The sequence below is a fragment of the Agelaius phoeniceus genome, chromosome 10 (assembly GCF_051311805.1).
Source record: "Agelaius phoeniceus isolate bAgePho1 chromosome 10, bAgePho1.hap1, whole genome shotgun sequence".
NCBI lineage: Eukaryota > Metazoa > Chordata > Aves > Passeriformes > Icteridae > Agelaius > Agelaius phoeniceus.
This window is the reverse complement of record NC_135274.1, coordinates 21,105,223-21,122,334: the sequence shown is the minus strand read 5'-3', so window position 1 is coordinate 21,122,334 and position 17,112 is coordinate 21,105,223. Positions and strand designations below refer to the sequence as shown.

Genomic DNA, 17,112 nt, shown 5'->3' with positions numbered 1-17,112 from the left:
TTATGCAAGACATGATGCAACCTTTTCGACTACACATACGCATAAACACAACCTCATGCTATCATTTACAAATAAAATCACTATTAGTATACTTTTAATCACATGAGCAGAAAAAGGTTTGCCATATACATCTGTCATTGTAAGAAAAATACTTGATATTGTAAACAGAGTAAAAGACACTATATAGTAGTGATTATTAAAAAAATAGCAGCTTACATCTACCCTATATTTGGAAAAAAATGTAGTCACAAGATACAATAAACTGCAGGACTGGAGCAGCAGGGGAATTAGTGCAAGTATTCATCTTTTAAATAAGCTGAATCACTGCTATTAAAATAAACTTGAAGCAAGTCCTCTGTTTAAGATCTTTTTTTTTTTTTAAATCTAAGGTAGTAAACATTTTGCCTCTTAATGGCAGTGTTATCAAATATATGCCAAAGATTTTATTTTAATAAAGAAAAATTACATGAAATACTTTTAATACTGGAGTTTGGTTACAATTATACATCTAAGCTCCTACAAATAATGATGGGCAACTCTCAAAGAAGCTGTGGCATGAACCCTTGTCCAGAAAGATCTTAACCTCTTAAACAAAATCCCCCAGCTATACTTTGCTCCTTTTCACAATAGTGCACAATTTAACCATATTTTAGCTATGGTCTTAAAGCAACAGAAGATGCATTTTTCCTCTTTGTTTTTTTTCTCCTTTTTTTTGCATCCCTGTTTGTTTTCTTTTTCCTGTGTTTTTGTGCCCTTCTGTTCTTAAGTTTGGCAGAATTATGTCCCAAATAAGAAATTACTGCATTTCAGCCATGTCACCAGAAAATCAAACATAGCATTATACCCATTTCCATCCTGCTTTGTAGATGAGAAGGACGTGGAATATCACGCTGCAAAGAAGGATTTTTTTTTTTTTTTCTTCTCTCTCCCTAATCCCTTTTCCACCCTCCCCCTCTGTTCACAAAATTGTGCTCTGGGAGCCACAAAATGTACCAAACATTATCAGGTTCAAACTACCTCTTCAAAGAATGCATCAAAACATGTTTCAAAGAAACGCCGCTTTTTTTTTTTTTTCCAAGGTGAAAAAATATAAACAAGAAACTAAATCACTCCCTTACTTCATGCATCCGTAAACTTAACCAAAACAAAACAGAAAACCCAAAGCAAAGGAAAAAAAAAAAACTACTGCTGCAGATTTCTGTAAGTCCATTTTCTCTGTACACACAAACTGCTCAACTACTGAGAAGGAAAACAAAAATACCCCACAAATCCACGTGAGAATGGATCTCATGGGGGAAGGGGTAATGAAGGCTGCCATTAGTATCTTCTGATTTTGGTATGTATATGGGTCTGCTCTTGTATATGGTATATTTCTCTCTCTCTCTCGCTCTCTTCTGTTTTTCATATCCAAAAACCTTTAAATGTTATTTTGGGGCACAGCAGATTCCAGCACTTGGTGAACAGGATTCACAAGCTGTGACAAAACTCTGTCATCCTCTTCAGGGTGTAAATTTTTTTTTTTTTCTTTCTCCTCTTTTTTTTTTTTTTTCCTCCTTTTTTTTTATATACAGTATATGTATATATTTCTTTTACATTTGGCTGTAGTGGACTGGCCATGGTTCGATTGGGACTATAGCAGTACATGGGTCAGGGACAGTCATTTTGGCTATGTACACATTCATAGTCGGTCCATGGCTTCCAACTAAGAGCGCTATTTCCGGAGGTCTAGTACACAAACCTGCAAAGAGAGAGACACACATGCAGCAGCTGCACAGCACCACGGGCTCCCACAGCTCTGGGGGAAGCATCAGAGCAAAACCTGCCACGGGGGTGGTGGCAGCTTAACCTTGTATCTATTAACAATGATTAAATGATATCAAAATGAACAGGTGAGCCATTTATGAACTAAGGCGCTGCTACCTTCAGAATTACAATCAGAGCAGCAGCAACATCTTATGTAAGCTGTTTGTCTGTTATTTAATACTGTGAGGCCAAGAAGTGACTCTAATTTCATTTTATATTTTTACAAACTAGATTCAAGTACACGGACAAGTACTAAAATAGATCAGAAAAAACAGTTAACAGTGTACAAATTCCAGTTTTAGTCTTCCCAAAATCTCCACTAAGTAGTGCTGCTGGGTCTGTCAGATATAGAAATCTATTAGTAAAATATAACCACACACAAGATAACACCAGGTGCAAGCACATTTAAAACAGAGTGGAGGAGAAGGGCTTTTGCTAGCGAACAATATAGAACAAATTAAGCCCAACATTTTTCAAAATATCAGAAACTAAGTGAAAACAAATCTACTCCAAGTAAATTTGGCCCAAGAGCCTGATTGAATTGGAGGATTGGAAAGGTTACACAGCATGTATAAAAAAGGGTCATCTGGGGGAGTGATAATCAATTTCTGCTCAGGATATGCCTTGGGCTTTTGTCCTTTTATGATATTGCCTATACTTACAAGACTAAGATGATATAAAGACCAATCAAAATTAATTCTCTAAAATTTAGACTTCTTAAAATCCAGTACTTCCTATTTTGTGATTTGAACTCTAACAAAACAGCATTACTTCCCAGCAAGGAGCATTCAGGAGGGAATTGCTTTGGCACCTGTGTTAAGATGCCACCTGAGACTCTGCACTACTGAGCTGCCAGGATGGCTTTTTGCTGACGTTTGCTAAAGGAAGCTACAGCACTTCAAAACACAATTCCCTTATCAGCCTTATTTTACTTTATTTTTGCTTTTCCTTAGGCTCTCCTCTTTCTTTGCCAACCATGGTGAGACAGAGGCAAGCAAAAGCCCCAGGACTATGCTCCTTATGGAGACCCTGCCCATTCCCATCCCACTGCAGCTCTCTGCAGGGCAGTGTCAGAGCAGCCAGGAGGAGATGCTCCAACACCCTGCAGTGAAATGACAGTGGGAGCATCCATGATTAGTTAAACATGATTTTATTCCCTGCTTTTCCTAAGCAAAGTAAGCAGACTGATATTTATATATAGCTGCTGACATTTTTAGGAACTTTTTAATTACAAGCACTTGGAAATCTGCACTTTGTTTTGCTGTTGAATTCAGTGCAGAAGGTATTTCATTCCTGTCATGCATTATAATAATATCACCTTCACTGAGCATCTTCCCTCAAAAAGGGCAGAGGAAGAAAAACAAATTTGTTTCCAAACCCGCCACACTGAGCACACTGACACGGTAAGCCCCAGAAGGAACAGAAAATATAAATTGGAGATATCTCCACCTTCTGAGGTTTTTGGACTGGAATAAAGATATTCTCCTTAAAATACCACAGCAGGGTTACAGTTGAAAGCTACAGCTGAGCTGGCTGTATTCAACCTTCAGCTAGAGAAGGAAACTTTGTCTCCATTGTTGGTTGAAAGATTTCCAGAAGACGTTTGTTATTGGAACACCAACCAAGTCAAGCAACACTTACTGAACCATCTGAAGCACTTGCTCCAACTTTGTCTCCTGCTGCATTCCAGCAAACCTCAAAAATCCCTCCTGTTCCCCGATAACTGTGAACTAGGGCACCTGTCTAAAAAAGGGACAAGGCAAGTAATTAATACAACAAAAATCAAGCACAATTTGTACATGTAAAATTTCCCCACTGCTTTGAAAAGCTAAAATTCTCAGAGGAAAGTGGTCCAGAAGAGATTTGTGGACAGTCTCAGCACCTTGTTAAAGAATGTGGCACAACCCTTGCAGCTTGAGCTCCTGTGTTTGATGGGCAAAACTGGGGATGGTCACAACTACTTCCAATTACTAAAGTGATAAAATGAGCCTTTCAGAAATTTATACTCAATGTTCAGTAGCCAGAGATTGCATCATGCCTGACAACAAGGTCTTTAGACTTTGAACATAACAAGCCCCTTTTTTCTGCCAGAAACACAAAACAAGTAATAGTGTACTTTTTGAGAAAGTTTCATAGAAATACTTTGCCATCATTATCTTCCCTCACTTTGCATTCTCTTGTTTGTCAGTGAAATTCAATGAGACAGCCAATCAGATTAGTATGTCTACACCCAGTCATCATTTTTCACAAAAGCCCCTGTTTTATCAGGAATTTAAAGTTCAGAGTTAACAAAGAGTATTTTTGGATGAACTATGTTCTTGGAGAAACTTTGTTCAATGTGGGGTTTTGTCGGTGTCAGAGTTTTTGGTTTGGATCTTTTTGGCTTGTTCTTATGTCTTTTTGGTTTTTTTGCTAAGACAAAGTAAAGACAAGTATTACTTCACCACAGGCAACCATTCAAAGAGAGAAATTAAATGTACAACCATTAAAAGAAATAATCTCAGAACAAAGAGAAAGCCAGTGTGTTAGCAATGACAAAGCTCTTTGTGGCTGAAGTATGATGGATAAACAAAGTTTGGAAGGATGGAAAAGACCAAAACACAAACTTCTCAACACAGACAAGAGCAATACCTGTGTATTCCAGATGTGTACACATTTATCAAAGGAGCCACTGGCCAGGTACCTGCCATCAGGACTGAAAGCTACACTGTACACAGGTTCTTGATGTTTTGTCAGAGTATGAATACAAATTCCTCTGTCTACATCCCATAACCTAACAGTAGAATCAAAGGATGCACTGTCAAGGAAAAAAAAAACAGATTAATTACATCTCAATTCAACATATTTTTGTTGCTGATACAAACAGAATATGATAAAGTATCTTATGTACTTCAAAACATTCTGTGAACTTACATTTATAGAAAGTGAGATAAAAATAATGTTTAACAAGCATTTAAAACCAGGAATAAATAGTACCTTGCTAACATAAGATTGGCATTTGGATTATTTGTTCCTGGTCCTGTAGGACTCCATTTGATAGTATAAATTTCTTTGTTGTGTGCTTGTAAATCATGGACACAACTGTCTTGTTTCATACTCCAGATCTATGATAAAAAGGGAGGAAAACACAAATAAGTTAGCACAATATTGTACTAAAATACATTTTACATGTTTCTTCTGTATCATTTGCAGGCTGACTGTTACCTTTAGGCCACTCAAAACATTTGCTATGATTGCTAGGTTTCTAGTGTATTAATGCCAAGTTTTATTCCAGGACCTTTCATTCTTTGTGCTCCAAGTCCCCAGTGAGGCTAATGAATAATAAAGGTGCTGCCTGTAGAAACCAAACTGCCTGAGTGAACTGCAAACCCCTTGAAAAGTGCAGGGATGAGAGCAGATGCTGAAATGAGAAGAGCAGTATGTAAATGTTCATGTCTGAGTTGATAAAATACCACGGTCCTATTTTTAAATGAACTTCTTGCTACACAGACTGAGTGAAATAAAGGGATAGTAGAGAAATTTTCTGTTTTCATACAAATCCAGAGACACAAATACCACTATGGCATTTTCCTGACATATTAGCATTTGCATTGCCAGATTTCAGTGTTCAGTACTTCACAGAGGTCATTAGAGGACTCCAACTCCTGTATGATAATACTCAACAAACAAAATAACTTTATTCTATTAAGAGTTTGCATGGCTTCTACAGAAGGGATTTGGGAAGGCTTTTATATGGCAGAAATTTTACATGGTGGATAACACCTGAATGTTATTTTTAATATCTCAGTAATGCTATTAGTTCACTTTTTGTAGGAAAAAGCTACCAGAAGCATGCTTAAGCTGCAATTGAGGTGCATGTATAAACAAATAGTGCTTTTCAGAACTGCTGCTTTGCTGAAGAGGAAATTGATTTTCAATGTGCAGACAGAATTGAAATTGTATTTCCAGTTTAATTGATGGGATCAAAATCTAGCTTCTCTTCCCAAAACTAGCATAGATGAAAGAGTCTGTATCAGCTGCCCTAGAGAACATTATGTTGTAGATAGAAACTGACCAAGTAAATAAATCCCTAGGCACCTTCCGTGTGCTTCCAAACCTGGTATTTATTCCTTCTGCCATTGAAAAGTGATCCACAAGTGATTAGTGATGTGTACACTCAGCCTCCAGCACTTGGCTTTTGAGCTAATTCTGAACAAAACAATAACATTCTTTCCAGCCTGGGCTCCATTTAAAACAGCCACCAAGAAGTTAATTGCCTGAATCCCACAAATGCTGACACATTCCCAGTTGTCACCTCTACTCCTGGAGAGGCAGCAGCAACAGCAGCTCAAGCTCCAGACTGGAATTCATCACCCTGGAGTTTCAGCTGTTTAAATATTAAATACCTGGCTTAAGCTGGCTATTTTGACTCCATGCACTGCCAGTGGAGAACAACTGATGCTCTCAGGGGTTTCCTCATCACACTTGACTTAAGACACTTAACTTAGGAAAGGATAACTTGCTCTTCAGCAGTGCTAGACAGTGCTGACTGGAGATGTCTAGACATCCAGCTTTAGACTGGAGGCTTAATGCTTAAGTGTTTATATTTAGATAAGGTGATTTCCCTTGCCAGAGGCTGACTGTGTGCCAGCAGGAGGGATATGTGGCCACTCATTCAGCCATTCCTTGATTAAATAACAGTGAGCTGGATGGAATTAACTGTCCCAAGGGTTACTAGCTGGACAGTGCTGTCAATGTAAAAAATGTATCCTGAAACTCTACCAACACAGTGCTAAAGGTCCCAGTGAATGTAAAGCATCTGTACCATGGAAGCAGCACAGGCCTGTCAGGCATGAACAACCTCATTTTTGCTGGTGGCAGGTTTGTAGGGATGTCTGGAGTGCCCTGAAGTCACATGTGTAAGCTGCAGTGTCCTCTGCACTCACAAGTTTGCCCCTGTTCTACAAGAAAGCACACAGCTGTGAATCACTGGGAGGACAAGTGTAGGTGTGATTGAAAACTGCAGAATGATGCACTCCTGATGAACTGGAAAAATCCAGGAGTGCACACAGCCTCTGAAGAAACAACATGGCAAAATTTTAACTAGAAAGAAAGGGAAAGCAGAAGAAAACCAGGAAAGGAGCAAGTCACCCATTCTTGAATGTGCTACCTGACATGCATTCCAACTTTCTTCTTTTAACCAAAAGCAACCATCAAGCGTGACAGCTTAATGATTAATGACCTGATTCTGTGAACAGCTAAAAGCACCTAATAAATCATGCTCCAAGTCTCAGGCTGGCAGCCTGTAACAAGTCCTCTGGACCAAAGCTTGGCCCTGATTAACAAGGATTTCTAGGATTGCCTAACCTTGTTACATTAAAAAAGAACGAATATAAGACAACCCAGCAAGTACAGTGATGCTGCTGGGATGTCCAGGCTAATGGAGTGCATTCCAGAGGCTACAGAGACAAGGGCCAGCCCAGAACTCCCATTACCTTTAGAGTCATGTCATCAGAGCAGGATGCCAGCAGATTCCCAGTTGGATCCCATTTGATTGCATTTACTTCATTCTAAAAGTGAACAATGAGAGTTAGCTGGAGTCTTCCCTTCCATTACAAAATGATAGCTTACAAAAGATAAAGCTGGACAGCAGTTATGAGGGTTTGCATAATTGTCAGGATTTTAACACTTAATTTTTATTCATAGCTTTGCCTTCGATAACAACTAACAGGTTTTTGCTATCCATTTATCATATTTCCCATGCATTCTTGTACACCACCTGGTAAAGTTTTGAAGTTACCATGCTTCTTCTCCTAAAGCTCACTCTTGCACCCTGACATTGTTAAAACAAGCTGCACATGGAGGAGAGAATTGTTCTGATAATCACAGGGATTGTGATTACCATAAGACCTTTACCACAACTACCTATGTGTGCATCTACTGCCTGTAACCAATTACACAAGTGCTGGGTACTGGTAAGTTTACTGAGCCCCCCATCTCTCATAAATAAAAATATCACAGAGCAACCCCCTTTTTGCAATACTTACTGTGTGACCCTGGAAGGTTTTGATGGGCCTATCTTGTCCTAGTTTACAAACGTGAATACACATGTCTGTACTGCAAGAGGCAAATGTGTTGTTACTCTGCCAATCAACATCTAATGCTGGTGCTAAAAGAAAAAGAAAGATATTTAAAGCTACAGTACACACTCTGCAGGAATTTGATGTACAAATTTAGCATGCACCACCTTGGAACAAAAGCCAACAGGAATCATTAATTTTACAGCAGTTCTGAAGATAAGCACTATGAACAGTAAGAAATGCAGCTAAAACAAGTCTTACACAAAATGGAACAAATTTAATATAAGTCATCATAATATGGAACATATGTGAAATTAAAGTTATACAGAAGACAGTGGAGCAGGACATCAAGCTGTAGTTAAGTCATCTATAAACAAATCTCAGGAGTCAGCACAAGGAACAGGTTCCCACAGCTTCACACATCATCATGCATGAGCTCATCTCCACCAGCAGCTCCTGCTCCTGCTCATGGATGGGTGAGGATTTATTTCCTTTCTTAATTCCAGCATTATAAGGTGTGGTAACTTGAAGCTTACTCATGGGTAACATGTTCCATTTGATCAAGCCAGCTATTTATGGCAGTTAGCACAGGGAGAACTGGTTGGAGTAAATGCTGAGTTGATGTTTCTGACTGCTGTCATGGCTCTGGAAATGCGGCGCGAGCGGAACAAGGAGCGGGAACGAGGCCCTTCAATGGCTTGTGTGCCATCCTCTCCACCCTTTTCCAGCTGATTCTGCCAGGATTGCTCAGCATGCAATTTGCCTGACCTCCTGCACTGCCACCCCAGCTGGCCAGGGAACAGCTTTCAGCTGGTTTGTGGCCAAACAATCCAGGGACAGGGGAACAATGGGATATGGATGGGATCTCTGCAGCAGGAGGATGACAAATGCACTCCTTAGGTGAGAAACACTAATCCCTGTGGGCTGCCCACATGATTTGTCTGCCAGCATACTACAGAAAGTCAGGAATACTTGGATTATTTATCTCCTATGACTTCACTGGAACTGCAATAAAACTGTGAGTTATAAAATCAGAACAAATCCATCTTTGTTTACATTCTCAATATTCCAATATGGGACTATAAGTAACCAAAGACTACCTGTAAGATTCTTAAATTATGCAAATAAGCACCACAAACATCAGATTTTAAAATTTATTTTTAAAAATAACATATTTTTGTCTTTTTAGAAGACAAATCTGAATGATGAAATGAAGACTTACCAGAATGAAAAGGAAACTGTTGCTTGGCTTCGCCAGTGTGGGCATCCCAAATAATTGTGGTCTGTGTTAAACAGATAAATAAACAATAAACAAACTTGTACAAATTTCCCCACAACTACCACCACTCACAAGTATGAGAATACCTACCCTGCTCACCATCACCCAAACCTGCTCTTGATTATACATTTCTAGAGTTTGATCCAGTACTAAAAGAAATAGTAGTAGATGTACAGAAAACAGTAGAAAATTTAAGATTGCATTAGAAAGATGTTTAGCCACAACATTTTGGGGTCTAGAGGGAAAAAGGAATTTGTGGGCTTTTAAACAGTTTCATCCCCTTAGTCCTATTTATATTCTCCTAATCCATTCCACACACCTATTTTAATTTCAAATACTTGTATATTCAAATTGTAGTATCAGCTACTCACTCGTTCCTAAGGAGATGTTATTAACAGTTAGTCACATACTGAAAAATTTAAGGGTGTAATTTCATTCTATGTTGTTCTCTGCCAATACTTTCATAACCTTCTGGTTAAAGAAACCTTACATGACAAAATCAGTACCTTACCATCAGTAGATTATATGCCAATACCTCTGCCCTACCTCAATGATCAATGAAAATTTTAGCATCAAATTCAGTGGAAGCATGAACTGACCACACAAAATAACTATGGAAAAGGAGCCTAAGGTTGGGTCATTCCATCTACTAAAACAGAATATTTTTCAAAGCATAATCTCAGTTTGTCTAAGAAGTTTTATTGACTGAATGAGGTTTCTATTTCTTCCCTATAATTATTTCCCTATAAATGAAAGCTGTACTTCCACAAATATTTAAAAATTGGCATAACCATCACAGATGCCAAAAGAGTAAACATATCCTTTCCATGCTTTGAAATTAAATTTTCCTTCCTTTGTGCCAGCACAAGCATTTATAAAGCTGGCTAATAAAGCAAACCGAGTAAATGCATGCAGGAAAAAAAAACAAATAAAGGAGAAAATGGCCTACTTTACAGTGACACTGCCAGTTTTAAGTGGTTGTACTGAGGTTGCAGTTTGCCACTCTAAGAGAGAACCTGTGCTGACTTCTGCACCTTGAATCAGTTACAGAGGAAAAAAATCAACTCTCCTCATTCTTGCTATAGTCTATTTGATTCTCTGAATTCACTTTAAGTACATTTCCCATCACTCTGTGCCCTTCCTACCATTCATACATAAAACCTCTCACACTAACAGCAGCTCTGAACTGGAAGACCTTGTAAACCTGAATATGTTTAGAGATGTGAAATAAAACACAGTCAAACAATGAGCTCTGTGGCATTACACAATTGGCAGCCCCCCAGTGACATATATCAACTTCTCCCTTATGTTCCAGCTCTAATCTTTATAATCATTCTCAGGTTTGACTGATATCCAACTCATCCTCGACCTACCCCTTCAGTACAATTTTTTTCCTAAGGCTTTACTTGAAGTGCTTCACTGAATTTAGATGGTTTGGTTTTACAAAGGTTTAATGTTTCTGGTTTCAATACACTTACTTTCCAACTCAGACTAACCTAAATGGGAAGAGATCCACAGACACTGAAATCTAGGAAATTAAAATATCTCAATAAACTGCTATAAAACCCAAGGAAACATAGCTAAGCACAACAAGATCTTTGTAAGCACACATTTACATCCCAAGCCTTTAGTTGCATTTACTTACTTTGCATAGTTTTGCTATTTTGCTTACAGTTAGATTATAACGGTGAAGGAAAGAATTTTAATTTTACCAAAGATTATCTCACCTTGTCCACTCCTGCACTTAAAATGAAGTTTCCTTTCTTGTTCCATTTTAACGCAAATATAGGACCTTTATGTTGCCCTAAGGTGCTGGCAAGATTACCTGAAAATTTATATTGATATGAATACATTAAAAAATAAAAAACTATGCCGTGAGCCACAATATAGGAAAATATATCGTAAATTAAAAAGTATTTTGCTTACCATCTTTAGTCCATATCCTTGCAAAGCCATCATAAGACCCAGTTGCTAGAAGTGTACCTTCACTCTGCCAGCAAAAAGGTTATTTGATTATTTATTTTTACTGCTTAAGTCAAAGCTAAAGAGCACAAAGCAAATGTGAGGTAGAACTGATATGCATAGGATTTATGGTATTTTACTGGCTGCAAGTTATTAGAAAGAAGTTCCTGAAGTATAATAGAAGTTACAACACTGATCAAAACAGAAACATCTCAGGTGCTGGCACAGAGGCCAGCGCTGCTGCCAGTTAAACGTGGCCATGAGGTGCTGTGAGCAGGGTTTCCTGGGAGCACTCACGTTCCAGTCCAGCGAGGTGACGTCCTTGTTGCTGGGCACATCCTGCCCGCCCTCGCGGATGCAGTGCCGCAGCACCAGCTGCGTGGAGCCGCTCGTGCTGTTCTCGCTCAGGTTCCAGATCCGCGCCGTCGAATCGCCAGACCTGCACGACACCCGGGGGGACAGAGATCCTGCTGCTCACACACGGGCCAGCCCCTTCGTGTCATGGGGACAGGCACACGTGTCCTCATAGTGACAGGCTGCGATGTTATATAACGCGCAATATACCACACACCAGCTAATAATTGTGGCGCTATAATATATGGTATGTAAAATAATATATATATTATATAAATATCATAAAAATATATTTGACTTTTATATATAGTCATATAAAGCACTATATATAGTTTTTTATATATATTACATATATACATATATATTTACATTTTATATATATTACACATACATTTTTTATAGATTACATTTATATACTTATATATTCTATATATATTACATATACATATATGTATATATATACATACATAGTATGTAATATAGAATAGATAATATAGAATATAATGATATGTATGTGCTACACAATATATACGTTATGTGATGTATTCTATAATATATATTATATAAATATATAAATGATAATTATACTCATATATAATATATTATATATACAATTATACATATATATTTAGATATTGTAGCTGTATGTTATGGTACTTAATTTATTATATATTAATTAATTAAGGATAATAAATTCAGCATTAAAGCACTATTCTCTAAAGAACAAACGCTGTAGCATTTGATGCTTGGGGCAGGTGCTCCCTGAGCCTTCTGCCCTTCCTGTGCATAATCATCAATAAATAATAATAAAAATAATAAATAATTAATAATAATTATCAATAATAATAATAATCATCATCATCATCATCTCCAGTGCCTCAGCACAGACGCTTCACACACACACAGGCAGTGCCCATACCCTGAGGCCAGAAGGTCACTAACGGGATTCCAGGCACAGATGAACACTTCAGACTCGTGGCCACGCAGCACCACTGCCTTGTTGGGAGGGATTTCCACATCTCCATCTACTTCCATCATATCCGTGTGATTATCTGCATTATGGGAAACAACAGTACAGAGAGATGGATTTTAGTATTTTAGCACGTTGTGACTCCTGTATGGTTCAGATTCTTCTGCCGTGAGTGCAAGAATTCACAATTTACGTGATTCAAAAATTTGACAGAGCTGTCATGCTCTTTTATTTTTTCAGTTCCAATTAATGAAGCACTATAAACAGATGGGGAGTTTTGAAAATGTGAGAAAGCTCTTCTCCCCTGTAAACCTTCACATCCAAATGGATTTAAATTTGGTGCTTCAGAATTAGGGCCAAAAGTGAATTTTTTGCTATGCTAAAAAATAAATGCTGTTACAAGTACTCTGTTTTTCAGGCCCAATACTGCATAGTAAAATATGCTACTAGTCTAGCTTGTGCTGTAGGAATACATTCATAACACATTCATCTTCAAAAATCTCTCTTTTCACCAATTGCAGTCAAACAGGTTTTAAATCTACATCTCCAGCACTCCATTTACAAAATTCCTTTAATGAATATAATCACATTTGTTGATAGAGTTAACATAACCAAGCTTCTCAAACTTCATCAGCAATTACCGTGGAATTATGGCAGTGTAACTTTCTGCATGGAAGTGAGATTGAAACCACATTGTTCTGTAGAACATACTGGGGGTAATTCAACTGACAAAACAGTTTTCTTGGCATCTACCATCAATCATTTTCTATTATTAAAAATAAATTCACGATGAGTGCAAATGCAGAATGTAAGGAATGCTGCACAGTTCACCTGCTCCATATTTATTCATTGCAGTTAAAGAAATCGTTTCACAGCTATTGCTTAATTTAGCATTAAGGGTTTCTGTCACTGTTTGTGCATGTGAGAAAACAGAAAAGGCTATTAAAACATGAGTATTTTTTCAGAAAGAGCAGCACATAAAGCACTGCTTCAGTCAGAGGATCGATGCCAGTCTGAAGTGCTGTACAGCCAGCAGGGGTTGCTGGTAGATCACATTTAACAGGGCTGAGATCTGAGGTCTACCCTTCCTCTATACAGCTCACAGTTATCAATACTCCTTTGAAATTTTTAAATTAAAGCATCAAAGTAGAGACCTCATTTGTTTCAGCCAAAGAATGTATTTCTAGCTTTTTATCATATATGCTTACAAAAAAAGTCTAGTAAAATCAGGCTGTAAAATTTGTACATGGCTCAATATTAATATTCTTCCAAAAATGGCATTTTTTTCAGGTGTTTTTACAGAGAGAAATGTAACTCCCACACTTAAACATTCAATTCAGACTTCCAGAAGAGTATTTTCAAAATCACAGTTTAATGCCTGACCCCAACTTTTCCATCCTAAGCCTCATTGTAAGATATATTCCTTTGACCAGTGATGACAAACAGAACTTATTTATTTCACCAATCACAACTAAAATGGAATTCATGAATAAAGCAAACCTGAGAGTAGTTGCATCAAGCAATTTTGAATAGCAAATAGTGAAAACTGATATAAGAGACAAGGGACACACAGCTAGCCTGACCTCAGTATCACTAGAAGAGCTGGGTACAGCTCTTGGATCCATGGGTTTTACAGAAATTTTTGGAAGGGGTTTGCACAGCTTCACCAGCAGTACTCAGTTTTAACCAGCCATGGACTCCTCTCCTCATTCCTTGTACACGGATGACTCAATTTTTTTTCCTTTTTATGCAAGGGCCCCGTGAAAAACCTTCAGGTGATGGAAAAGAAGCAGTAATGAAAGTGAGACTGGTCAAGGGAATATTGTGAATTAATGAATTCAGAACTCTGACTCCTGCAACCCCAGATATCAAAAATGGGGACAACCAAAGGTGATAAACAATCTGCTCAAGGATGACCTGTGATGAAGGAATTCTCTCCAAGCTGAAGGGTTACTCCAAACTCCACATTTTTACCTCATTGCCTACAAGCTCACACAATGATAAACAACTAGAAAATGCTAACCCAGCTCAAAGCAATTTCTGTCTCAACTTACTTGCTATAGTGTGTGCTCCATTCTCCTCTCCATTTGCAGTATTTTCTCCATTTTTCGCTGATCCCTGTTGGTTGGTGGCAGCTGCAGCTGCAGCAGCTGCTGCCTGCTGTTGTGCAAGTTTGTCTCTGTAGGCCTGTTGTCTTGTCTGTACCACATCAGGCATCACTGCATCTATCAGTGAGAGAGACTCTATCGGCCTACCATCAAACAAGGTACCATCCTAAATTACAGCACAGGGAGAAAAGAAAAAAAAACAAAAGATAACACCAAGTAGAAATTAACATTACGGGCAAAGATTCCAAGCAAAACTAAAGAAAACGTTTTGATTTAATATAATAAAGTGGTTTACATATGCTGCTGGAAGTGATATCTCATCATTGTTGTGGTCAGGACTGGAATTTTAGTTTAAAGTAAAGTGGCCACCATAAATATGCAAAAAAAAAGCCACTGCAGGCCTCTGGGAGAATCAGAAGTTACTTGTTTCAAGTTTGCTGAATTGTCTGCTAAATCAAAAGATTCTGTAAGCTATCTATGAATATGATTTCAAACATGAGTGGCTGCAGCAAAATCTAATGGTTTGTTTGAAGAGAGAGCTGCAAACATTGCAACTCGGGTCACTGACTTGTGAAGTTATAGTCTTATTAGACTAATACTTTCCATAAACATATTATCTGGGGAGTTGACTAGTTTTCTTCCTTTTTTTAAACTGTGCTGGCATGCTTTCAAACAACAAGGAAGAATTTTATCCTGAAATGGACAAGACCCAGTTAAAAATACTCTTATACATATGCTAGGGCTTTGTAAGGATCTATTTTTAGGGACTAGAAGGATTCCTTGCAATAAATATAGGGTCTTCTTCTCTTCCTATCACTTGCTTTATTTTTCTGAGGCTTCCTAAGGGAAGTTTCACTAGGACTGTGAAAACCACACGAACAGCAGACATAAGGGAGACTGGAAAGTGAGCAGAATTAATGGGGGAAAAAATTTCCTTCAGTAATCTGACTGACACACAGAAAGGCTTCTCACCTTCCAGGCACAAATGAGAATGGAAATTGAGGGAGAGTGTCTGCAGCATCAGGCAGGAAGATACATAGCTTTCTGTACTGCTGGAATAACCATTTAAACATCAAATTTAACAGATCCTGCTCAAGATGAATTAGCCAGCAGAGGCAAAAGGCAAACTGGCATATACCTTCAGCTTTCCTGCCACAAATTCAAACCCTCTCCTTGGAAATCCTGCCTTTGGGCTCACATTACTTCCCTGTGATGACACAAGAGCCCAAACAAGAGCTGCACAGCGCTCTCCCACCTCCCTAGTGCCAGTCTAAGAAACCAAAAAATGAAGAGATTGCTGGTCTCCATTATTATCCTACTGTACTGGATCCACTAAAACCTTAGAGGAGGGTAAGAACTCTGCAGACAATGGACCTTTAAGCAATGAGCCAGAACACCATGCTTGGTGTTGTGTGGCTGCATTGGGCAGAACCCCACCCAATTATCTCACTCCACTCTGGTTCCACCACTAGAGTCATGGTGAACACCAGCAGTAAGGAATCTGAAGTAAAAGTAAGCAAATAAGATACAAGAAAGTTAAGAAAAAATACTAACATTCAAACTTACTGCAAGCAAGGACACAATGCTCCTGCAGGCAAAGCCTCCTTACCTCATTAATACTGACTTCTGCCTCTACATACTGCAGACCTTTCTGGATGATGGAAATCAAAGCAGCTGGTGGCACCAGAGCACCATTTATATTAGACTGGCTGATATGGCTCTCTATACCAAAGGTAAATGCTGAATGGGAAAACCCTAAAGACAAGGCAAAGACATCAGAATTGATTTACAGATAGACAATGCTACTTGCTGTACCACAGTAGGACCTTCTGTTTAACACCTGTGCAAATTACACAAAGTAAAATGCTACAGAATGCTTCTAAACTACCAAAAACCTGTCAAAACACCTTAATTGCCTCAGAGTTTAAGTGTACTAAAGGAGAAAAGCAAAGTTCATATATAAACACAACAATTATTAATTACAGTATCAACAGCAAAACATTTGTGCATGAATCAATATAAAATATACTATTCACTATAGCATTTAAATGTGTTTATATATTCACAAACTACATGTAAATATTATATCATATGCAGTATTTAATGAAATATATATATATATATCTCCAAGACACAAGACTCACTTGCTATTTTCACTCACTGATTTAATACCCATCAAAGTTAAATGGATCTGTATGTGAACAGAATTCAGCTTATGGTACAGTGCTGCCATAATTGTTTACACTCTGCCATTTAGAGCTACATCAGCACTGTGCACTGATTAAGAAGTGGCAAACATGGTGCAGCAATGGTAGCTGCTTGCTATTTATTTGATCACCTTGAAAAAGTGAATTTAAGCTAGAGAAAAATAGTTGTTTCAGCAGGTTAACTATTGTCATGGCATTTTTTCTTAAACCACTTTATTTTTTTTTCCTTCTTCCCTGTCAGGTAAGCAAGAAGCTGCCTGCAAACTTTCAAATGAAGATGAAGCAATTTTATAAGTTTGGCTTCTATGACAAAAGCAATCTGCAACTGGAAAAAGAGCGTGCTGTAGTTTTCAGTAAATTCAGGCAGAAA

General features: G+C 38.1%; 1 protein-coding gene across 2 annotated transcripts in view; it reads right to left on the bottom strand.

Moving 5' to 3' along the window:
• Nucleotides 1–1,166: 1,166 nt before the first annotated feature.
• The window catches only part of TBL1XR1 (TBL1X/Y related 1), a 105,354-nt gene continuing 89,408 nt past the window's right edge, over nt 1,167–17,112 (bottom strand). For both annotated transcript variants that reach the window (XM_054639027.2, XM_054639028.2), the window contains 13 exons: nt 16,145–16,290; nt 14,482–14,701; nt 12,377–12,509; nt 11,401–11,542; nt 11,068–11,131; nt 10,869–10,966; nt 9,085–9,145; nt 7,830–7,951; nt 7,278–7,352; nt 4,780–4,907; nt 4,435–4,600; nt 3,445–3,546; nt 1,167–1,738 (listed from right to left, as the gene is read on the bottom strand). In XM_054639027.2, the coding sequence (XP_054495002.1) occupies nt 1,712–1,738; nt 3,445–3,546; nt 4,435–4,600; nt 4,780–4,907; nt 7,278–7,352; nt 7,830–7,951; nt 9,085–9,145; nt 10,869–10,966; nt 11,068–11,131; nt 11,401–11,542; nt 12,377–12,509; nt 14,482–14,701; nt 16,145–16,290 (1,484 nt within the window). In that variant the 3' untranslated portion in view covers nt 1,167–1,711. The remainder of the gene's footprint in view (nt 1,739–3,444; nt 3,547–4,434; nt 4,601–4,779; nt 4,908–7,277; nt 7,353–7,829; nt 7,952–9,084; nt 9,146–10,868; nt 10,967–11,067; nt 11,132–11,400; nt 11,543–12,376; nt 12,510–14,481; nt 14,702–16,144; nt 16,291–17,112) is intronic.